The sequence below is a fragment of the Odontesthes bonariensis genome, chromosome 4, assembly GCF_027942865.1.
Source record: "Odontesthes bonariensis isolate fOdoBon6 chromosome 4, fOdoBon6.hap1, whole genome shotgun sequence".
Taxonomy (NCBI): domain Eukaryota; kingdom Metazoa; phylum Chordata; class Actinopteri; order Atheriniformes; family Atherinopsidae; genus Odontesthes; species Odontesthes bonariensis.
In genome coordinates, this window is record NC_134509.1 from 9,101,995 (window position 1) to 9,126,363 (window position 24,369).

General features: G+C 41.1%; 1 protein-coding gene across 2 annotated transcripts in view; it reads left to right on the top strand.

The window, feature by feature from the left end:
* pax5 (paired box 5) overlaps positions 1 to 18,923 on the top strand; it is a 57,617-nt gene extending 38,694 nt beyond the window's left edge. For both annotated transcript variants that reach the window (XM_075462825.1, XM_075462826.1), the window contains exons 7-11: positions 1,026 to 1,158; positions 6,750 to 6,851; positions 9,881 to 9,967; positions 10,713 to 10,799; positions 13,212 to 18,923. In XM_075462825.1, coding sequence (XP_075318940.1) covers positions 1,026 to 1,158; positions 6,750 to 6,851; positions 9,881 to 9,967; positions 10,713 to 10,799; positions 13,212 to 13,294 — 492 coding nt within the window. In that variant the 3' untranslated portion in view covers positions 13,295 to 18,923. The remainder of the gene's footprint in view (positions 1 to 1,025; positions 1,159 to 6,749; positions 6,852 to 9,880; positions 9,968 to 10,712; positions 10,800 to 13,211) is intronic.
* The last annotated feature ends 5,446 nt before the right edge of the window (positions 18,924 to 24,369 follow it).

Here is a 24,369-nt window from a genome sequence, read left to right on the forward strand (position 1 = left end):
TAAGCATCCATACAGCAGCACTCTGGCCTGTCTGTGTGTGTTCCAGGAGCTGCTTCAAAATGCCGTAATGGATTCAAAAGTCATACCCCGTCATACATTGCAGACATCTGATTGTTTCATTTATGCATTAACATACTGTTACATTTTTGCATTTTCCAAAGTGTCTCTTATTTATGATTTGAGCTTACTACAGTGAGAATGAATGTTCACCCTCGCATCCAGATTTGGACATTTAAAACATGAAAACTTTGTCTTTGTATTATTGGCTTTGAATTATTTTACATAAAACATTCCCCACTGTCCATAAGAAAATTCAGAACATTTTGGTCAAGTTAAACAACATCCTGTATTTACTGTATATTTGACACATCAGTGTAGAGGATTTGAGAGTTTGCAGAGGAGAAAACCTGTACAACTAAATAACAACCACATATTGCTTTGTCATGTGGTTTTGAACCTCTATAATGTGTGTGTGTATGTGTGAGTGTGTGTTAAGGTCATTGGGGGTCTGTGTGCATGTGCGTTGAGATGATCACTGTTCTTATTGTTGTTGGTATCTGGGGAGACAAGAGGCTTTGTGTTAGCCATGGTCTATGTAATGCCACTGTGTATGTGTGTAAATGTATATGTTTGTGTGTGTATGAACTGTGCACATCCTGAGTGTGAGGATAAAAGGGATGAAGAGAAAGCGAAAGCTGATCCTGTGGTTATAGACTGTTGGACTTGGTTGTACAGTAAATCCCTGTCTTTGTAAACAGATCAATGAACTCTCAGCTGTAGGTGTGTTTCTCTATGTCAGTATGTTTGTGTGTGTGTGTGTGTGTGTGTGTGCTTGTGGAAAAGCTCCTTTGCTCTTTGCTGTGAGGAAGGTGTAAAATATAGTGGGATACAACAAACAGATTGATCACTGCTGTAAGCAGCCCAGGGCACAACTGTGTCTACTGTGTTATATCCAACATACAGCATCGTGATTTGGATTTGTTGTTTATTAAATCTGCTCTTTTCCGCTTTTTGCTTCTTTCCAGACGTCAGATTACTCAGCCATGGCTTCACTTGCAGGTGGACTGGACGAGATGAAGAACAATTTGGCCAATCCGGGCTCAGGAGCAGAGTTGGGAGCCAGTGTGTCTGGTCCACAGTCTTACTCTCTTGTTCCAGGTAAAAAAGACTTCCGGCTACTAACTGCACTTTTGTTCGGAGTAACATTTGGTCACTTTTTAAAGTATTTGAAAAAGAAGGTATACTTAAATGCTCCCAATAAAGTTTGTGTATAGCTCGGTTAATGTTCTTCAGATAACCTGTTTTAGCTGAATTGAAGACACAATTTTCCTTCCTTGTGCAGATGTGTTTTTTCTTGCTTTTTCCCACCAGAACGCAGACCTACTCTGTTCATTATATCTATGCATTTGAGCCCTTTTTTATTTTTTGTGGCAAAGCCAGTCTTGCCAGTTTTAAACCAAATAACATTTTATTATGCAAAAAGATGAGAACGATTGCACGGCAGCAATAGTACCTTTATGACCTCTTTAATTTTCAGTACATTCAGCCAGAAGGAAATGAACAGCCTGATGTTAATAGATACTATAAAATCACTATTCTCTTTTATGGCTACAAAAAAAAAATGCAAACAGCATGATGATGAACTTGGAGAAGATGAAGGGAAATACTTCTTTTCAAAATGAAAACAATCTTTAGCCAACCTCTGGTTGTGTCATCCTCATATCATGAAAACGTCCATAAAACAAAATTAAAACAGATGGCATTTTGTACTACTATTAAAACACACACAATAAAACACAGAAAGCCAAATGTTTTTTTTGTTGTTTTTTTACCTCAGCAATGTCTTAAACCATGTGATCTAAGTGCTTAAGTGCTTAAAGAGCTCAGTGCTTTGGATCTCAGAAGAGGGGAGGAAAGGGGGAAAAGAAAGGTGTAAGGATGGAGGAAAAGTGAGTCTCATCTATTCCTCTTTCTCCACTTAGGGGCACTGGGAGAGGCAGTGGTTAATTAAAAGTAGACCAGGGAGCACTTGGACAAGGCTTTGACGCTCCCATCTGTAATAAGGGAAATCATTGATCTGGGAATTTGGGATACTTGGGAATGGGTTCTTTTTTTTCTCTCTGAAACCACCGAGGGATATTACCTGCACATACCAGAGAGGAGAAAGAGACATAGACACAGCGAATGAGAATAAGAGAGAGGGAACAAATTTCCATTTCTGCTTATGCATGCAAACGCACACATTCATATTCACATACACACACACCTTCTAAATAATATGCATGCATTTCTTTGCCTGTTTTTCCCTCTGAATAGAGCTCCCTCTAGGGGATGAGATGTCTGTGTGTTTGACGCAGTGTTATTGCATCCTTGAGGTGTTGATACCCCCGGACACAAGCTCAGTCCTTCTTTTTTAGACCTTCCCAAATCTGCAGGGCATTTTCTTTTACCCTGAACCAGCAACAGTGCAAACACACAAAGGGACACATTGCACTCCCTCGGCCCCTCTACGTTTGACATGTGTTGCTCTGATGGTTGTTTGATGAGGACGAGTTAGATCGGCAGACAGTAAGAGAGACAGAGGATGTCTGTTCATCTGTAGCTGCAAGTGAGCGTGGAGGAGACTTGTACTTGTTTGTTGACCTCTAAAGCAAAGCAGTGGAGAACAGATACATCAATACAACTGGCATACATATGCACAAATACACTGCGTGCACATGAACACACATATGCACGGACACACATCTCTGAGGATCTGGCCCTGTCTGCCCCCTCTAAGTTGGCTGTGGAGAGTCCATCTCTGCTCTTTTCCACCCTCTTCTCCCTCCCTTCCATGCCCTGTGCACTGACCCTGAGCGGATGAGTAGCCCGTCTGCACTAATGCCTCGCTGTCGCGTCAAACACTGAGAAAAACTTTACTACATGAGACAGGAGAGAGGAGGCAGAGAGGGACAGAGGGAGGCTTGAGTATAGAGAGAAAGAATTACATGCAGGGAAGAAAGTGAACAGGCAAATGTGAGGTAAGGAGGACAGAAAAAATTCGATAAAAAGAAGCAGAAGCCTCTGTAAATTTTCCTGATTTGTAGCCATGTTCTGTTTCCTTTATTTCTTACTTTCATCCCTCATTGCTCCATTACATCAGTGCATGACTGACACTCTGGTGTGGACTGTTATTGATATGAGAAATGATGTAAAAAAAACATTATAATAATTCAATATACAGTACCTTGTGTAATAACTTCTTTATTTCTTAAGGAAAATTTTCATGGAAGACCTTTTGAGTAACTTAGGTCCAAATCGATTGATAATTGATCAGTTTCTTGTTTTGAATGTCTGATTCCTTAATGATTGTCTGGTACTTTGGTAATTGAGTATACATCTTGAATAGTGACAACAATTTCCATTATGAGATGTATATCGTGAGATGTCAGCATATCTCTAGGCTCTGTTTTCTGACAGGCAGCACTCACATTACATGACAGCCATGTTACGCTGGAAAAGTAAAATGTATAAACTGTGACTAGATTTTTCCATTCTTTTAAGTTGGAACACTAACCATGTACTTAACTCTTAACTCTAACCCAGCCGCGGCTATTCAGAGACAACACGGGAAGCCAGACAGCCTCTCCCATTCTCTGGCGAAATTGCTACATCTTCAATGTTAAATTGACGATAAAACAGTTATTCACAAAACACAAGATATGCCCAATACTGCATTTACTTTCATAACTACAACATGTTGTCCTGTAGCTTAATGAAGTGATTTGTTCTGAAATCGCCGCCGTTCACTGAGGAAATCATGTTATGAAGCCGCCACTAACAGCCAGGCTTCCGAGCCGAGGGCTGCCCGGCTTCGAGGAGGGGGCGGGAGAGTCAAGTTTTTTTCTACAATTCTAGGTCATCATTGGCTAAATCGACAAAAACTCATCACTTCCGAGGCTGCTCGGCGTCTCTGGGGGTAGATTAGACGTGGGCGTGTCAATATGAGGGGCTGTGTCGTGATGATTGGAGTTAGTGTTTGTCCATCATGAGAGAGAAAAAATGCTCCACAGATTCCGATCCAGCCACAGATCCAGCCATTTACAGTCCTTAGATTCGATCATACTTGATTTTGGCCTTGCTGTGTGAATTTTCAAAGTCTATACCTTCTTTCTGTGTATTTGTTGGGCAAACTTGTCATACTAGACACAGCTATGTTATAACTAATTCTTTTGAACTTTTCTATCTTCTGCTTTGGGATGGCACGAACCACTACAACCCTGAACGCGTAATATGGGCTTCCCCTGTTTTAAAAGTCAGCAGCCGCCACTGCTCTAACCACTCATAGGCCAAGTGTGGGAATGATTCAGAAAAGTTAGGAAAAGGAAGGGGGAGGTAGGTAGAAAAGTGCGGTGACAGTGGAAAACATGATGTCTTGAACTAGCAATCTCTTGCATCTAAGTACAAGTATTAGCAGCTTCTGCTATCCCCTCCTTCCTTCATGTATATGTCCAATTAAGCAATATACGTATGAACATGCATTGTGATGTAAAACATTGACGTGCTGACGAATTGAAACTGAAGCTGTACCTGTGTAAGAAACTAGTTGTAGTTTTGCGCTGCAGGCCAACATAGCTATTTCACTTTCAACCATGAGTCATGAGACTGCTAACACACAAACTGTATGAAAACACAATGAGCTACTGGACACTGTAAACCTTATGCCTGCTAAAATGATCCTGTTGTGAGCACACTAACATTAGCATTTAGCTTAAACCAAACAGCGTCACAAAGGCGCTAACATGAAGAAAAGTTGCCAAGATTTGCACAGAGCGGGCATCTTAAAAATGAAGCCCCTTGGTGAGTGGAAAATTACTCGGCCATATGATTTCTAAATGACCTCAAATGGTCTTATAGCATTTCTGTGCAGCATGTCTTTCCTTAGTCTTTGTGGACCATATTATTAAACAAGAACACAAGAGAAAACATGATGTCATTTTAGAATATTCTGTAAACCACTGAGCAGTTTATTAAGCAACTAATAGTACCTCTTATTCAATCAGTGACAATTTTTAAATGAGTATAAAATTCAGAGGCATATGGTTATTTACATGTGATGGTAATTAATACTTCCTTGACCATGGCTCTTGTTCTTAAAGTACTTACAGCTCTCCTTTCTCTTTGTATTCCATTGTCCATCCTATTGTCTTTATTTTGTTTCATGTTATTATCCCTTCCCTTCATCTTTTATGTTCCTCTATTCCCCCCCCCCCCCCCTTCCCCCCGCCGTCCTCCGCTTTTCTCCCCCTCTGCCTTCTCTCAGTTAGTTAGTGGTGGTTAAGTGGAGGGGAAGTGATTGGAATTGATGGTGTTAGAATCTGAGCTGTTTATGATGATGATAAATGTGTGTGTGCATGCAGCAGGAGGAGGTTGCTGATGGGTGTGCATGTGTGTGTGATTGTGTTTACATGATGATGATGAATGGAGGGCACCCTGTTCACGCACTTCCAATGTCTACCGCGTGCAAACATAGAGAAATGATTTGGGGTGACACACTGTCATGTAGTCTAATGCAGTTATATATCCTATCCACCGACTGACAGATAGAGAAAGGAGACGGAGGTAACGAGAGAGTGGGGAGTTGGTAAATTAATAGATGCCAAAGGATGGAAAACAAGGAAGGAAGAAAGAAAAGAAACAGACTGATTCTAAATTAGCTGCTGGAGAGTGTATCATTTTTGTAATACTCATTTTAATGCTCCAACATACAGTTGGAGAGAGTCTTTTTATATGACTGCTGTCAAGGGGTGGAAAGTAACAAAAACTTTTCTTGTAGTTGTAAATGCACAACAGCATGATAATGAATGATGATAAAATAATGTACAACAGGTACATATGTTAATATGAAAACATGTTCAATTTTAGGTCTTTGTTAAAAAATACTGAAATGCAGCAAAGTCATTAAAGTCATTTCTAACACCTGTGATTAACTGCCATTGATGCTTGAATGTTTCCCATGAAAAAGGACTGTGATACAATGGCCCTGAGGTCAAATTAAATAAATAAATAAGTAAATACACAAATGGAGAACATGACAACATTTGCATACACTTTCTCCTTATAGTGATTAATATTCTCATTATTAATTTGATTTAAGAGGTTAAGAGACAATACAACAATGTTAAAAGTGATCAATATCTTTAGGTATACAAGCTATTACTAATATTGAAAAGGGTCTATAATCAAGTTAAGCTAACACTGGTTTGGCTGGCTTAGCTGTGGAACTGTTAATGTCCTTGTTTTCTGTGCTGAAGTTGAACATGTCTCAGGTGACGGGGTGAACAGTATAATGCAAAGTCAGAGTGCTCTGCTTCAGTTACATTGTGGGGCGTTTTTAATAGGAATTTTCGTCTCTTCACTGTTTACACTGCTGATGCATTACCTTTTAAGACTATTTTTGTGGGAGACAAGAGCACCTAGTCTGTGGAAGGTTTTTCTGAGCATCCTTATCTCAAAGTTCAGCCTCATATATCTACATTTCCTAATCTCTTCCTCTTCTGTGAAAGTAACATTCAAGTTTCTTTAGTTTTTCGGCTGCAAGTTGGACAAAACAAGATCTCAGCACTTCATTAAAAACACCCTAAACCGTATGGTGCAGAGCTATAACTGATAAATTCGATGGCACTGGTGTATAAGTGATTGTGTTGATACTGATGATGACACTGATAGCAGTAAGACTTTGATGACAGGAAGCATATTTTTCATTATAGGTCGAGACCTATCTAGCACAACTCTGCCAGGCTACCCTCCTCATGTCCCTCCCACCGGACAGGGCAGCTACTCCACCCCCTCCCTCACTGGCATGGTACCAGGTGAGTACAACCGCACACGCACATACAAAAGCATAGCACATTATAACAATATATCAAATTCAATTCAGTTCAATTCAGTTTTATTTGTAAAACACCAATTCATAGCAAGAAAGCCATCTCAGGACAAAAAAAACAAACAGTTCTTTCCAAGCAAGTAATAGGCAACAGTGGGAAGAAACGTCTTCTTTTAACGGGAAGAAACATCATTGTCTGAAGCAGGCTCAGGGAGGACGGCTAACTGCCTCGACCGGTTAGGGGGTGAGGGAACAGGAAGAATAAATACATCATGAGACAGATACGAGAGAGACATCAATAATCAAAAAAACACAGGCCAGGGTTTGTTGATGGTCAGGCTTGGAACTGCAGACTCTGGAGCCAGCCCAACCCTTAGCCAAGTTTTCTACCTGAAAGGTTTTTGATTAACATGTTCAAGACTTGCTTCTCGTTACCAAAAATGAGGGAGAGCCTCGCAATGAAATAGAAGATAGATATATGCTGCCACAACATCACCATGACATGAATGTGTCCACCTATACTGATGATTTGAACTCACTCACTCAACAGGAGTATTGCCATTTTATGCTACTTTGCTTTTCTTATTCATCAACAACCCATCATGCCAACATATCTGTACTTATGTATCTGTTAAGTTCTTTCTGGGTGTGTATGTTTTGTGTGTGCGTGTATATGGGTGCGTTGGTCCTCAGAGAGTGTACTTTGCTGCTACTTCCTCTGTCTTGTCTGTCTACACTGAGGCTGACAGTGGTCCCTGAGGGCAGCATGTGTGTTTGTGTGCCATTGTTGTGTGTGAGTGTGTGTCTCCCTGTGTATCATTAGAAACCAGCCACAGCAGCACAGCTGTCCCTCCTCAACATTAGTAATTTGTTTTTAATGAGAATCACCAGTGACCCACGACTAATTCATTCATTCCCTTCCACTCCCTTCCACAGCGCTTTTGTGTTTCAATCCTGGAACACTATTCTTGTTCTGACTTCTCTTTCGCTCACACCAGCAGCGGTGCTCATGGTCAGTGCGAAGTAAGCTACTCAAACATGAAGGAAAAAACACAAATGGTGCGGTGGAACAAAGTAAAAACAGAGTTGTTTACAAGTTGCTGTCTCTGTGTATTCCCAATAATTCAGTATATGACACACACACACACATTCCAAATCTCCGTAGACATGTTGAAACAACACGTCTAAAGATGGGTAACCCTGTCGCCCCGTCCTCCTGTGCTCACCCCGTCCTGTCCTCAGGTTTGACAGTATATTTGAGTGTGTGTTTAGGCCAGTGTATGTGATTGTTTGTGTGCATGTGTGTTTGTTTTTGACAGTGTGTGTGTGCGACCTTGACATTGAGCTGCACAAGGGAGACCTCTGAGCCTTCTTTCTCCTCCTCTCTCCCCTCCGCCTCTCGTCTCCTAAACAACCTGACACGTTGCCGTCACTACGGTGATGACAAGGGAGAGGATGTTCGCACCCAGGGGTGCCATGGAGACCACATCCCGACCCCACCTGACAGACGCAGCTAAACATACACCCACATAAGTGCGCACACTTGCACAAAGAGAACTTGTATACAGACACACACAAACAATGTCAATGTTTCAATTTCTCTCAGCGAGTTTTCAAAGCTGCCTGAATCCATGAGCTGACTAGAATTATTAAGGGAGATAATCTACAAACTTTGCCTCTCCAGCATGTTTTATCTCAGCACCTCTCGGGTAAATTATCCTCCTTTTTGTTCGCTCTGTCTCATATCATACCTTCATTAAACAAGCAACCCTCTTCTGCCGTTCTCCTTTCCTCTCTGTCTTTCTGTCTTTCTCTGTGCAGCAGGGGGGCTGACACTCAGAGGGGGTGTAGGAGAGCACTGAGGCAGAACCGACAGAACGAGAGGCAGAGAGGAGGAATGGGTGGAGGGGGGTAGGCTGGAAGGAGGGGGCATCAGGGTCTGTGACTGTCAGCTATGGGAGAGGGATCCCCTGGGAGAAGGGATGGTTCAGGAGAAAAGAAAGAGCAAAAGAGTGTAAAAGGAGAGCAAGTCAGCAGAGAAATGGGGAAAAAAAGAGAAGATATGGAGAAGAATGTTGTTTTGATGTGAAGGGTGATGGGCGGGCTGTAGTTGGGCAGGCCAGAGGACAAGTGAGAAAAATAAAGAGAAAAGGATGAAGGGAGGAGACGGAGCAGAAGACAAGAGGGAAGAGTAGACCCCAGACAGCGGGTAGTAAATGAGGGAGAAAAGCTACACTATCATCCACTGTATGGCAGGGCCAGTACAGTCTCGCTGAGCTCTGCAGTTCAGTCACTATCAACTAGTCTGCATTATGTTAAAAACAAGGCAAGGCAAGGGAAATGCATTTATATAGCACAATTCAGCAACAATGCAAGCAGCTTCTCCGTGTTTAGTTTGAACTCTGGGGACAGAAAGCAAACCTGTTCTGAATAACCTAAGATGTCAGTAAGGTTCCAAACGTACCAGAAGTTTTGAAATGTTCTCAGGCTCTGCACCATTTAAAGCTGAACCAATAGCAGTATTTAAAATCAACTCTTTAGAATGACCAGGAGACCGCTGTAGTGATCAAGGAACTGAACATTGTTCTGGTCTTAGTGAGGACTTAAGCAGCAGCACTCTGAATCAGCTGCACTCTGAATCAGCTGCACCTGTCTAAGGCAAAGGAAATGGTGTCAAATTTCTCCTGCATGTACGCTTTAATTTGTACTGAAACTGGCCCAGGTGTGCTGCTGCACAGTCTTCACAATACATGTTGCAGTTTTTGAGCCAGAAGTAACAAAAAGGTTGGCACGCAGAAGAAGAAGAAGTATGCAGAAATTAACAATGTCTGTAAGAACTGTAACAATGTCCAATTTCCTGCTCGCCGTGGTACCAATTTGCCACTAGCTAAATTGTTTGAATTGACGTAATAGGTCAACCGAAAAAAGTCCAATCCGGACAAACTGAAAAGGGGCATATCATCATCTCGGTCCTCTGTTGTTCCTAAACATGTTCTGTTTTGTGCTTTCTTTCAGGTGGAGATTTTTCCGGAAGTCCGTATTCCCATCCGCAGTATTCCACGTACAATGAGTCATGGAGATTTCCAAACCCAAGCCTATTAGGTTGGTGCATCCCATATTGTTGTTGCCACCTCTGGTTACCAGAATTGGATCAATATATCACTATATGAGTGAAATTTATTTAATTCAGCCTCATTTGCCACATACATTACTTTTCATTCTCTGCTGTACCTCACAACAGAGTGCATCACACGCATGTTAATGGTTCTGTGGAGGGACTTCCCTTAAAATGCTGGCAAATAATGTGATAATGCATTTGAAGAAAGGGCGAGGCACACTTACAGTGAGTGAGGAAAGAACAGATCAGGAGACACATTTTGTTGTACAGGTCTTGGGGAGGATACCGTCTTTGATCACGTGTAGTTTTATGTTGGATGCAGTTACTCTCATAATGTAAACCAACAACATTGTACATACTTTTTGCACGTGTTACAAAATACTTATTATTTTATTATTGATATCAATGAACCAAAACTGATTACTGGACTCTATTAGGATTTCTTGTACTATATCAATCCTCATCCCAGTTAATGTAAACGCATAGACACCACTGCCAGTATTCACATCCCTGCATCAGAGGATGTTTAAGAGGAGACATTAACATTCAGCATCAAAATTATTGTCTTGGGAGCCATTTCAAGGGTCACGTTTAAAGGTGAGACAGTCAGGGGGTGATGGCATTAAAGGTCAAAGTTAAGATCAGGTTGTGATTAACTATAGTATATCTCCTCCCATTCCTCTCCTCACCTCTCCTTTCCCCTCCTTCCCTCCATCCCTCTGTCCCCAGTGTTTCAACAGGATTATGGGTCTCTCCTGGGCACGGAGATCGGCTGCTCGTCCAGTCTCTTCACCAGCCAGGCAGGACAGATGCAAGGTAGGTGGAGAAGGAAAGAGAGACAAATGTGAGGGTCTGGTACACGTGCAGACAGAGGATGGGGAAGAAATGAAGAGGAGGACAGGGAGCTTTAGTTTGATAACGGATGAGTGGACACATAATGTGGATACAAGATGCACATTAGGAGAGACTGAAAGGTTTAAGATTGATGGTAGGGGAGTCGAGAAAGGCAGGGATGGATATAGGAAGAGGAGAGAAAATAAGAAAGGGGAGTTTAAAAAAAAGAGGCAAAAGGGGAGAGAGGGCATCTGAAGTCTTGAGTGAGACTAAAGAGTTTGTCAGGTTGGCTTAATGCCTCACTTCCCCAAAGAGGCTCCTGAGATTACCTGGACTGTGGACAGACATAACCTGTCAGCACACAGCTAGTCTGATTGATGGAAGTGACAGAGACAGGTGTGTGTGTAAGTGATTTTTTTTCTACGGTGTGTGAGTGTGGGTTTCTGTATGTCTTTGGGGTCACGGTATTGAATTGACCTCCTCCCTTGGGAGAGAATAGACTCCAGGGATCAGTGGTGGTAGAGCTGTACTCAGTGTGTCAACTTAGACAGTCACTTAGATGGTGTCTGTGTGTGTGTGTGTGTGTGTGTGTGTGTGTGTGTGTGTGTGTGTGTGTGTGTGTGTGTGTGTGTGTGTGTGTGTGTGTGTGTGTGTGAGAGAGAGAGAGAGAGAGAGAAGGAGAGAGAGAAGGAGAGAGGGTATACTGAGCCCTCTCTATTGGTCATAAATGAAAGGGAGACTTTTTTCTGCCATTAGCTTCATCAGCCCATGTCATCTCATCCTTTCCTTTCACTACTCACATTCACAGTAAAATATAATCTTAACAGAAAATTGAAGCAGCTCATTTCACATTTACACTGTATTTGAACAGAGAATTCAGATTTTTTACAACCTGAGACACATTTTTTTTTGTCATTTTAACCATCATTCTTATCTGTAATAGAAATAACTCTCCAAGTTAATTGCTGAGATCAGTGAACAAGATGACATTACAACTGTAGCTGGTTGAGAAAAGAAACGAGAAGTAGACAGACATATAAGTTTTAAACAAATTTTTAGATTGGTCAAATGTACTCGGAGGACAATGTACTGACAATGAATCATGACCTTTGGGGGGATTATTTCCCATATTTCAGTAGTACTTAGAGCCAAATAGTGATCTGAAGTGCGTGACATTTGGAGTGATCTAAAAAACCAATGCATCTATTAATAACTACAATTCCATCAGAATAAAATTGTATAAAAATAAATAACAAACTTTGTGTTTTTGTCACTGTAGAATGAGCAGTCTACATACAAAAACACTGCGGGTAGTCATAATGCAGAGCCATGTTACAGCAGTAGCCCAGAGGGGACAGTACAAAGTGATGGTTATTTATGTCAATGTTTAGGATTAAATGGGGGTATTTGCATTGGGGACATGACTTCTAAAGAGTGCACATGTTGTTCTGAATTTTCAGGATTTTTATGAACATTTACCATTATTTCTACCTTATGAGTCACACATGTGGGCAAGAGAGCAGTTTGCAACAGAACTGCACAGCTAAAGGCAGAAAACCACCATTACCAGATGTATATTAACACAGCTCACAACTCTGATACTTTGTTTTGTTTTGTTTTATGTGATTTGCTGCCAATATGATGCAGTTTTAAGTGAGCAGTTTTATTATATTATGGATAACTGTAGAGGATATTATTAGCTGAGATCAGGAATGGACTTTTTCCACTCGCAGTGCAAGCCCACATACGTTTAAAGGGTGCCCCTTGCTTTCTTGTGATGTGGTACAGATGTCAGACCACATGTATTAAAGATTTTATGCTTCCACATCTGCTACTCACTTCAGACAGTGACTAATGGCAGGTACTGACATAACAAAATAATAATGATTGATAATTGATTGATAATCTCATCAAACTTCAGGGCCCCTCCAGTGTGACTTTTTTTTTTTTTTTTTAGAAAAGAGTACAGTTAGAAGAAACCCCTTCCCTCCCCCTCCCATCTTCAAACAAGAGCTTTTCAGCACCAACCTACCTACTGATTTTTGTATCAATCATGAATGATAGAGCAGCAACTATCATTTTAAAATATTGGTCAAATTTCAGCCATTTTAAAAACTAATAATATTCACCCTAAAATTATTAAGTAAACAATCAACAACTGGTTGTGCAATTACAATATATACAATACAATTTAAAGATTGAAAAAAAAAAAAAAGATTTTAGGTATGCAGAACTTGGGAAGATCTCCAATGGCTGTCAGGAGAGCCCAAAATGCTGGTCCCAAAGCGCCTCACACTTATAAATATCATGTTATGAATTGCTCTTAACTTATAGAGAATAATATTACACTTTAAAAAACATTTGCTGAAACTTGTGTTTGTGTTGTCTTCGCAGGGTCACCGTATTATTATAGCGCAACATCAAGGGGGGCAGGCCCTGCTGCCACTGCAACAGCCTCAGCCTATGATCGTCATTGACCCCTTCTGAAGAGAAAGGAAGAGGATGATGAGCAGGAGATAAGGGAGGGAGGGATGGATAGCACCAGCACCGCTCAGTGAAAACTTACCTACGCGCAGACTACGACGCAGAGAAGATTCCAATTTTTTGACGTCAGTGAAGTTTGCATTTTCTTTGGCTCTTAAACCAACAAACACAATCCTTGATTACAGCTCAGTACTGTCAGAGTATACATTACACTGAGGATATAGGACTTATTTTGTCAACAGGTACATATGATAATATCTATCTTGTTTTAAACCAGTCATACATAAACCTGAGAGGTCTTATGGATTATGTGTGCACCATTGAGAATACATTGTGATCGTCCGAGTAAAATGTTGTGTTAGCAAGGTGTGCATATTTTCAAGCTGATTAGAACTAAATCAGTTTTTCAGGCAGTATTTTTATGACTTGACATCAATCAATTTTCTATGCCATTCTACAGTGGAGTAAAAGACAATCCAATCCTTCTAAATTTGAATGACCAAAATCAGCCATTTCTTTATTCTATTCTCTTTGCTGTAGATTCAACACATTTCCTCTGGGATTACAATGTCTAATAAACAAATGTTCGCTATGCCCCACCCCATTTGTTACTTTTGTAACTGTTACATGTTCCATTCTTGCCGAGCACATATGTAGTAAATTTCGCCTAATTTTTAAAGGAAACAAATATTTTATTTCAGACTGAGGAAGACAAACGTAGCTTAGCTAATGTATGTAAAATAAAGATGTACAAAAATCTAAAAAAGACAAAGCTACAAACTCTGTTTGTAACCATCCAGACTTTAGGAAATCAGGTGACGTTGTATAAAGAGTGATAAAGTCCATGTTTGATGGCAGATTGTAATGGATGAATGGTAGAGACGCAGGACTTTGATTCAGGAGACTGAGGTTTGTGTCCAACTTGAAATCAAAAGTCACTGTTTACTGTGTATTATCATTTCTTTAATTTTCAGTTGTTGCTTGCTAAAGTTTGAAAGGTTTAAAGGGCCTAACGAAAGTATCGGAGCTGAAACAGACAAAGAGCTGATCTGTCTTATGGATGGCCTGCGTGTGGCAGATATATTCTGCCAAAGCCCTGAAAGGACAGTGTAGTCTGACTTTGCTCAGAATCATGGTCCTTACTGGAGGAGGACAGCAACCACAGCTCATATGACAGGGACAGATGGAACTCAGATAGGACCTTAGGCAAGAATGCCAGGTTTGGACAGAGGACAACACCTGACTTGTTGGGAGACTGAGATTGCAAGAGGAGCACGATCTGCTGGGCTAAAACCAAGTAAGGATCTGTGTGGTGAGCAGTAGGATTAGGCAGCCTTAGTGGATGGTGCAATGGCTTCCTGCATATTCCCCACAACAAACCGTAGCAAACCTAAGGCCAGGAGCCATCACTATGCTATCTGTCCTGACAATGACATAGAAGCCTCTCACCTTTGTCAAAAAATGACAGTGTGCAAGGATCAGTGCTCTTAACTCCAGGACATTTATGTTCTTGGTCACCCAGTGGACAGTTCAGTGTCTGTTGACTCAGTTTGCGGGGATGCATCTGTGAGGACCAGTTGACGAAAGACCACTGGTCCCAGAGCATGCCCCCTGTTCCTCCACCAACATGCCAGAGAAACCAGTATCTTGGTCTGGTGGGATTCATGTGGAGACAGGCCCAAACTGAGCAGGTGCCCAAACAGGCTGCAAGAGGCAAGAGGAGCAATCAACCATAGCAGCCATGAGACCCATGAGATGAGGGTAAGAGTCCCCAGTCAACCCAAGAGGTCAGCTGAAAGCGTGTGACGCAGGTTTGAAAGCCTGCTGCCTTTCTTGGCTCAGAATGACAGCCGCTGTCCTCAAGTCCAGAACCATACCCAAAAATATTGTCAGGGCTTGAGCTTGCTCTTTTGGAGGTTTAGGTGGAGACCCAGGCCTTGAATGTGCTCTAAGAGCAAAGCTATATGATGGTGGCATTGCTTCTCTAAGACAATACAGACCAGCCAGTCATCAAGATAATTCAAGATCCAGAGCCCATGTTGCTCATGGGTGTAAGGACTCCATCCATGCAGCAGATCAATGTCCAAGGAACCAGAGATATGCCAAAAGTCAGAACCCGGAACTCAAATATTCTGCTTTCAAAACCTATTGTCAGAAAATGGCAGTGCCCCTACCAGATGGGTTCTCGAAATATGCCTCCTTGAGGATGATTGTGGCAAACCAGTCTCCTGCAGTGAAGGCTTATCTCACTTTGGGAACTGTCGACATTTTGCACCCCTGAGGTCCAGAACGGGTCGAAGTCCGTCATCCCGGTTGGGAACCAAGAGAGAATCCCCAGTTTTGACCTCCCATATGGCCCGTTTCTTTCGGAAGGTTGGACAGTTATGTGGACAGTTTTATGGGCAATATCCACACATGCACCTCCTTTACAGAGGTGGGAGTTGTCATACTCGTTACTGGTGTTCTCTGGAAAACTGTAGGTGATAACCATAGGTAATCGTAAAAGGGATCCATGGGTCTGCCTCAATAGCCGACCAGGCATACCAGTTAGCTTCAGAGGAGAACCCATAGGCGGCCTCCACCACAACCCACAGCCGTCAGGGGAAGATGGCTGACAAGGCTTCCAGAATTGTCAGGAACAAGGGGTTTGCATTGAGAACCTCTGTGCTACTTTGAAAGCTGATCCTCCTCCTCCCCTTCCTTGCCAACGGCCAGTGCTCTTATGAATAGCCTTCAACTGGGGCCTGAGTTCCCATGGTGCAAAAACCGGGACCAGAGGGATTGGTTGAGATTTAGATGTCCCAGCTCTTGAACCCCTGACTCGCATTGGCATCCCCTGTGCATAGCAGCAACTTTCATGTGTTATGTTAAAAAAAAATAATGTGGTTATTTAATTGAATAGATTAGATAAAGCTGGTATAGACATTTTTTATCTCTAATATGCACATTGTAATGATAGGTATGCTTCTTCACTAAATGCAGCTTGGCCAGTGTTGGAGATTGGCCTTGATTTGTTATTGTCAAATCTGCCCCCACCAAGTAAAAGGAGCTTGTTGTTAAGGTATGATTGGATTATTCCTGTTTAGGGGTGGGGTTTAGCGAACAGTTTTAGTGGTTGAAACCAGAGTTATGGGAAAAAACATAGTTATTCCCCAATAAGGAAAACTGTACCCTCCCATCATGGATATATTAATGAGAACTGGATAACTGATGCCAAAGATGGCACCCGCTCACTTGACAAGAAATTGTTTAACTAGTGAGCCAAAAATATTTTTTGCATATGGGTTTGCCACTGTCCATGCACAATAGTGTTTTCATCCAGTGGACCTGCATACATTTTTAATGATGTAACCAAAATAAAACTTATTTCCTCAGACACTGGGGAGACTTTATTATCTATAAACCTCATAGATTCATAAAAACCACAGACCTTGTTTGGAGTTTGAGCGGTCTTGTCGACACTTTGAAAGGTAGCATGTTTATTTTTGGTTTATAGGAGGGCTGCAGGGGATTTTTAGTTGCAATACTGCAGATTATAACTTGGAAAAAGTAAACAGCAAGCCTGAGTGATGGCTCTGTTCCCAGCTCTCTTAATACATCCATGCCTCACATGCACACTTGCATTTAAAGTGGTTGTAATGCCACAAACTAAAATACAGGCCTTTTAGTAAAGCACAGCCTAGAATCTGAGCCCTCCACTGTAAAATTACAGAAAAAAAAACAGTTTATACATTCATGTCAGACCAAAATCTATTCTACCAGGTTGTGTTACTGTGCAGGAAGGTGCTATCCTACCTCCCCAGCCAAGATTTAGTAGTCCTGATTAAGAGCTATTTATAATGGAGGAGACACAAAGTAATATATTAAGAAAAGTTTCTGCACTGCAGTCTGTGATGAGGGTGAATGCCTGTAATGATTTATGATAGTGACATGCTGTTGTGCTAGAATAGTGATGATATGATAATGACAATGCAGTGAAATACGAAACCTGAAAAACTTTCATTATAAGAAGAAATCTTTGTTTATAAATGTGATCAGATTGTGATTTTCCTGTTTATAGTTTGTTGCCTGGTATCAGTCGACACAGGTGCCACTTAATAAGATGCCATTTTTATCCGCCTCCTGAATGATCAGATGAAGAACCAGGAACAAGTGGCACCCTCTCGCTCTGTCTCTCTTTCTCTTACTCTTCCTATTTTTCTCTTGAAACTCCCCAAAGAAGGCCCCCCCCAGTGGATCGGCTGACAAAAGCACAAAGAGACTCAATCATCGTTCTAAAGGCGCCATTTTTGACTTGTTTCAGAACCATGTTCCTCTTCTCCCCTTTTTGAGTGCTTGTCCTTGTGCTGTTTGACTTGACATCCTGAAATAATTCCTATAAAACATTGCTTTTGTGAAAAAATTATGGGTAAGTTTTTTTTATTTTTAAAAAAAAAAGTGTTCTTGTCTCCTACATCAGTTCTGCGCTGTGACAATGTTTGACCAGGGTTGAGGCCTTACCCATCATATTCAGAGTAGGACAGATTTGCCTTTCAGTGTGTTATCCCTCCCAAATGTCAGAGGGCCCCACTATCTCTATCTTGTGAGAGGGCAATGTTTTCCTTAACCCATGTAGATTCTTGTTTTCATTATGTACACACAAGATTCAGTCAGTAATCAGTAAGAGAGGTGAGAAGTTCCAATGTCAGTGGCGCATTCAGTTTTTCACATTTGAATTTAGTGTTGGACTTGTCTTTACGATAAAAAGACTAAAGGTGCGTGCTGTTCTCTTAGTCATTGTCTGAGAGTGTTTACACATTTTTTGTTTTCTTTCTTTGTTTTGGGTGACTGACTGTAGCGGATCATTGCTACTGTGTAGTTTTTATTAGCACCAAATCTGCAATGTGAAAAATAAAATATAGCTATATAAAACACAACTATGAACACTGAAAAAAGCTGTTAGTTTCTCAATCTTTGTTGTATCTTGATTTTTTTCAAATAGTAATAGAGTTGATCCTTTTACATTTGTAGACCTTAAAAGTTGTGCATACACAACTCTAAAGAAGATTCTTATGATGGCCCACCAGCCGAGCTGCCCGTGTGCAACTTAGCAGGAGCCTTTCCTTCCTTCTATCTTTTTCTCTTGATCCTTCGAAGGCATTATTGAACCTGAACCACACCAGCTGAAAACAAGGACAGTGCCTTTAGTTTTATATGTCAACATCCCCCTCACTGACCGTGAGTCACTAAAACAAGATTAAGCATCCCTCCCTGCCAGTCTTACAAAACTCGGATCGCCTGCCCAGGCAAACACAGGGTTGTAGATCATGTAATGCTTCTCACAAACAGTAATTTCAGCACCAGGTCAGACAGTAATTTCCACAATGCATCGACAGAAGCATTAAAGCTCTGATAACAGGACCTACATCTGATCTACTGCCATCACAGTCCTGAAGTCCATGAATTTGGATTTTTCAGTCGCAGATTTGAAGAACTTCTTGTCACTCATCCGCTTTAGAGATGCTCACGACTTCACCTGGAAGTCACAAGATGTATGAATGAGATTATTGATTCAATATTTAGCATTCTTATTGCTCTGTTAGAATCTATTACTTGGACATGGACAAGTATGTTTTGATGTGATGCGCTAGGTCTTTGAACATGGATACCTCAGTTCCAAATATGGTGGGCGCTGGTTTGCTAATTTGATGATAAGCTTTTGTTATTTTGAGCATTATTTAGAAAAACACAAAGTATAGCAGCTACTCACAGGTTGGGCTGAGGTATGCCAAGCACAGTGTAATAGCCTTCAGCTCAAGTTTGTTGCCTTCACATCAATCATGTGGATCCTTGCAGACTTGAGCGAATAACGAAATTTACGTCTCTTGGACTCACATGAACAGACTTTTAGCCGTTCATCCCATATCACATCTGATTTAACCTTACATTTATGGTCATGTTCAGGACAAGTTATCAAAATATTATGTTCTGGAGGATGTTGATAGAAATACAGATGCATCCACTTAGAATAGCCTGCTGGTCCATATATGGGCCCTTCGCCTCCCAGCTCATTGTGTGCTAAATCATGGAGAAAGAGGGGGCCTTCCAGTGGATGGAAGGTGGCTGGAAATTGGATGCATTTGGCTGGGAGAGGTAATTCTGAGTGGCAGCATCTTCATGCAAATAGTACATTCGTGCATTAACACAAGAACTCAGGATTTGAACTTGTTTCATTCATCTGACATTATTTTCCATCTTTAAAGTAAAAGGATCAGTTGATGGGAGGATGGGTGTCCTCCCATCAACTGAGTGTATATTTTTTGTTCATGTGACAAGTGGATCTGTGATGGAAAGATCCAAATTCAAGAGGACATTCATGCAGGGCCACGATACGTGGGTCATGTATCCCACTAAAAAAAGGCACAAAATATAGCAAAAAGCCAAGACGGTGATGACCTACTGCTTAACCAGGGCATTTTATAAATTAAACAACTCATTCCAATGACAAAGCAAACACATTCGTACACACACACACACACACACACACACACACACACACACACACACACACACACACACTCATCTGTAAATGCAACTAGGCATTGACTGTAAATCTTTCTCGTTGAAGGGTTAAATCCAGTCAGGCTTGCTGTATCCACTTGCCCAAAGCAGCAACATCAAACAGGCCAAACTCAGTACCTATTATCCAGTATAGCCAAGAATCTGGTGGAAAGTTAACAGGGTCATTTGTTAGCTATCATCTCATAGCGACACAGCTTGCCTTGCCATCACTTTGACTGAACTGGTTACCATGGGGAGAGAATGGATTCTCACTGGCGAGCAGTTGTTTCGACTGGTTGCTGTGACATTGACTACTGGGATGATGGGGGACTTGTCATTGCGGGTGGTACTGTAGAAAGCATGGCAGGCAGAGGCCACACACACACACTAAAATAAATATTAGTACAGACACACATTCCTTCCCTCCTTTTGTCCTTTGCAAAGTGGTGATCGCCCCTCCTCTCATGCCCCCGTGGTCCCCAGGGGAGACCAGACCTGCTGTGCCATCAGAAGCTCATCCCATCTTTTCGCTCCCCCTCCCTCAGCCCTAATCTCATCATATCTCACTCGTCTTCCCTCCTCTCTCCTTTCCCACACCCTCCCACCCCTATAGGACCGACACACCACCAGGATTAGGAATATTAAAACTGTTCTGTTGATTCCGGGCCTCTGACCTTCCTGAAAAATGTTGCCCCCCTATTTTTTCAGGCCTCGCTGTTAATCCTCTTCTTCCCTTACTTTTCTCTATGAATATTCAGACGTGATACTCACTGTCCTGTCAGGAATCATGCATTGGAATGAAAAAGGGTTTATTTTTTGTTTTTTTGGGGGGGTCAAAAACAATCAACAGTTAAGATTCCATGTCATAAACCAGTTTCCTTTCATGTAGTTACAGACCAAGAGACCAAGAAACGCCTGTTTAGGATGGAACAAAGACATTTCATTCCCAGCACTTCCACAGTTGCTTTCCATGAATTTTGATCCCAGCTCCAAGTCAAATAGGAAACAGAAATAAATGCAAATCAGTTTTTTTCCCCCTTTATTATTATTTCCTACCGAGTGTGCACTGCCTAACTGTATCTCAATATGAATCCATGAAGATGGCTACTGCCTTCCTAAACCTGAGGGGAATTCAGCATCACATCTTGACAGCAATTAGTGGCACAATCTGTTTCATGCTTGCCGATATAACTAGGCTGGACAGATCTCATGCTGAAGTGTTACACTGTTCTGTACATCTTAATATTATTCAACTGTGGAAGAGGGGTAATACACAATACTCAGCCTACAAAAATCGACTGTGCTTTTTTAAGCAGATGTTTCAATCAAAAAAAGAAAAAAAGCTATATAGATAACATGATTTTTCACCTTACTGTGGCCTTTCGTGTAACAATCTGGAGTTCGTTTGTGTCCATGGCTTCCTATCTGGGGTGTTGAAGAGATATTTATATCTGTGACATTTTGGTAAAAAATTCAAACAAAACAAATAGACAAAAAAAAAGAGAACAAACAAAAGACAGACGAATTCGGTTTTAACAGTTATGCTTGTTCTTTTCGTCCAAATCCAATCACAACAAAAAGAAAACATATCTGTAACATTCACCAAAGCCTGGGATGCCTGTTTTAAATAACAGATTCTTGTACAAAAACGTTTAAAATAGCAGAAAAGACTTACAGATACAAACAGAAAATGAAGATAAGTAATGCCTTCTAATATTCTGGAGGGGCCGATTTAAAAAAAAAAAAAGATAAAGAAATGCTTCTTTAAGAAAATGTGTATGTTTTTTATTCAATTTTCTAGTAGTTGCAAACAAAAGTTGGTGTTTTTTCTCTTTGTGTGTTGTGTGTTGTCTTAATATTTGAATGTATTTTACTGCAGTGCGAATTTGCCAAAGATATCATATCACATGATTTCTCGTCTTTTATCTTTTATCCCCCCCCCCCGACCTGTGATTGGTTTTGTTCAGAAAACTGGAAATAAATGGTGAATTTGATATTATGCTTATTTTCTATATTTCTATTGTTAATATTATTGTTATTTTATTTCCTGCCATTGAGTTTACGGTGAAATATTAAATTGCAGTTTGCTTGATGCATCTCTTCATACTTGGTCTGTGTACCTGTCCATCTGTCCACCCGAGTGACTGTTGTTGGTGAATTATTCCATTTATGTACCTGTAATGTGAAACTAAGAAGTAATTATTTGTAAATATTTGCCATAATTTTATTGGTCCTTCAGAATAAACATAATTTTTGAAGTTAAGATGCTCTCTGTGAGTTCTCAGCGCACATTTAAATGTTTTTCAATAAATCACATCCTGTTCTTGTGTGAACACGTTCATGCCAACAACAGAGCTGCTGGTTGTTTCTATCTAACATGCGACCCCCACAGCGCTTGTTTCATCCTGAGGACAAACATCTCATCTCACTCCCTCCCTTTTCTCACCACACCAATCTGAGTGAATGGAGTGTCCCAGTGCTGCAGTCTTGGCTGCTGGCCGAGTCCAGGAGAGGGCAGAGGTGTGTGTGTGAGTAGTGTGAGGAGGAGGAAGGGGGAGAAGGGTGATAATAGGACACAAGCTACGACATGGCAACAACATGCCACACACACAGAAAACAGCACATATCCAGCTTGAGACATAGGCTAGTCTGTCCGCAGATTGGGTGACTGCCCAGGACACCAGAATGGAAAACAACACGTGTGTGTGTGTGTGTGTGTGTGTGTGTGTGTGTGGGAGACCTTGTTTTGGTTCCTTGCCAACAAAAGGCAAACCAGTAAGACTGTGGAAGAATGCATCGTAGGGTAAAGGATTAATACTTAACAGGAAGTGGATATTCAGTGTTATTCCTGCCATCAAGGCTACAACGACCTACTGGGGAGCTCGAGGGCAAAAAATGAGCAGCGGACCCCTAATGGGTGCTTCCACACGTGTTTTTCTAACCCTTTATGTGTTTTTCTCAAAGCCCTTGGGACGAAGCAGTACTTATGAAGTCCCTGAGGGTTTTTATTTCTGTACCACTTCTGGGTTTCCCCATAGTAACTTTTCTGTTACTTCACAGGCCCTGACGATGTTGTTAAATCCCCTTGATCAAAATGAACAGTTAGTGTGTCGCTCCAGCCCTTTTACAATACATTATCAGTTTGGAGAAGTACTACAGATAGAGTCGTGGATGAATAGCTTTACTGCACCAACTCCTTGCAGCCTCTGTTTAAATCAGTACAGAAAGTTTTGTGAATGCTTTGGACATACTTTAACAGAGTTATTGTGGGGTGGAAGTATCTCCTTTCTTTCATAAAGGATGCTCCAGTGTTTCCTCTGCTGATGGATATAATAACTGAGGCATTGAAGTTCCTGCCCTTAGCATTTAGAGAACTGAAACAGCTCTTAACCTGGCTTCCACTTAGATACTTCAGATCATTTAATTCAGTGAGTTTTTTATGGATTTTGGCGCTTTATCCTCTGTTATAAAAACAATTGTTGTCATTGCTAATGTACCAACCAGCTTTCGATCAGTGCCTAGTTGAATTTCTGACACAGAACCCCCCCCCTTTGGGAAGGTTCCCCTCAGTAAAATGGCAGAGTTGAGCTCAAAATGATAATGAAAACCACTTATTTGCTACCTTGTTTATCTCCTTTTCACACTGGACTCATTCGATCATACTTTAAAAAGGGAAAGGAGATGATGTCATGCTACAATTTTGTGCAGCATCAGCACTCATGGCAGATTCAACGGTTTTTAATCATACTAAGGCTGATTTAGTTAAACATGGGTACAGCTGAGTAAGTGTGAGCTATCATTATCAATGCAACTTAGATTTGATATATTACCTGATAATGATATATATCAGTATTTATAATATTAAAATATACCATCTTGGTTTCAACCGGAACGGATTTGTTTCAAAATTATTAAAATGATGGCAAGAAAAACGAAAGGAAATTATGAGTACAATGTTTATTTACAAGTATATTTATTCTGATTTTGTTTGTTATATGGAATCCTGAAAATTTTGATTACCCCTTAAGTTAAACATTTGGCAGATAAGCCAAAAACTGGGTGCATGGTGTTACAAAATAAATAGTAACATGCTCTTCAAAGTTGTCGGAAACTGTTTGATGGGATCTTAATTTTGCATAGTTTATCAGGAAGGATGTCTACAACACATTTGGCCATATTATTCAATGGAAACAGTGTTAGTCTGACAGCTGGTGTACAAGCTGTCAGATCGAAGTCTGCTAGCTAAAAAATGTAGTTAGTCAGGAAACAGTGCAACACCCTTTGCCCTCTTTACTCTCCTCCAATTGCTTCCGATTACATAACATGACTAACTACTGACATGTTCTACTTCTCCTTCTCCTCAATTTCATCTTCCTCCTTCTCCAGCTTCCTATACAACAGCAGAAGATAGATAACAGCGGTACTTATGGAGGCCAAGAAGTCATGCAAATTAACGTCAGTCAGCGTTGTATATTTTGGCCCTCCAGAGCCCCTGTAGGGAAGAGGTGTGGGGCCAACTGAATATAAT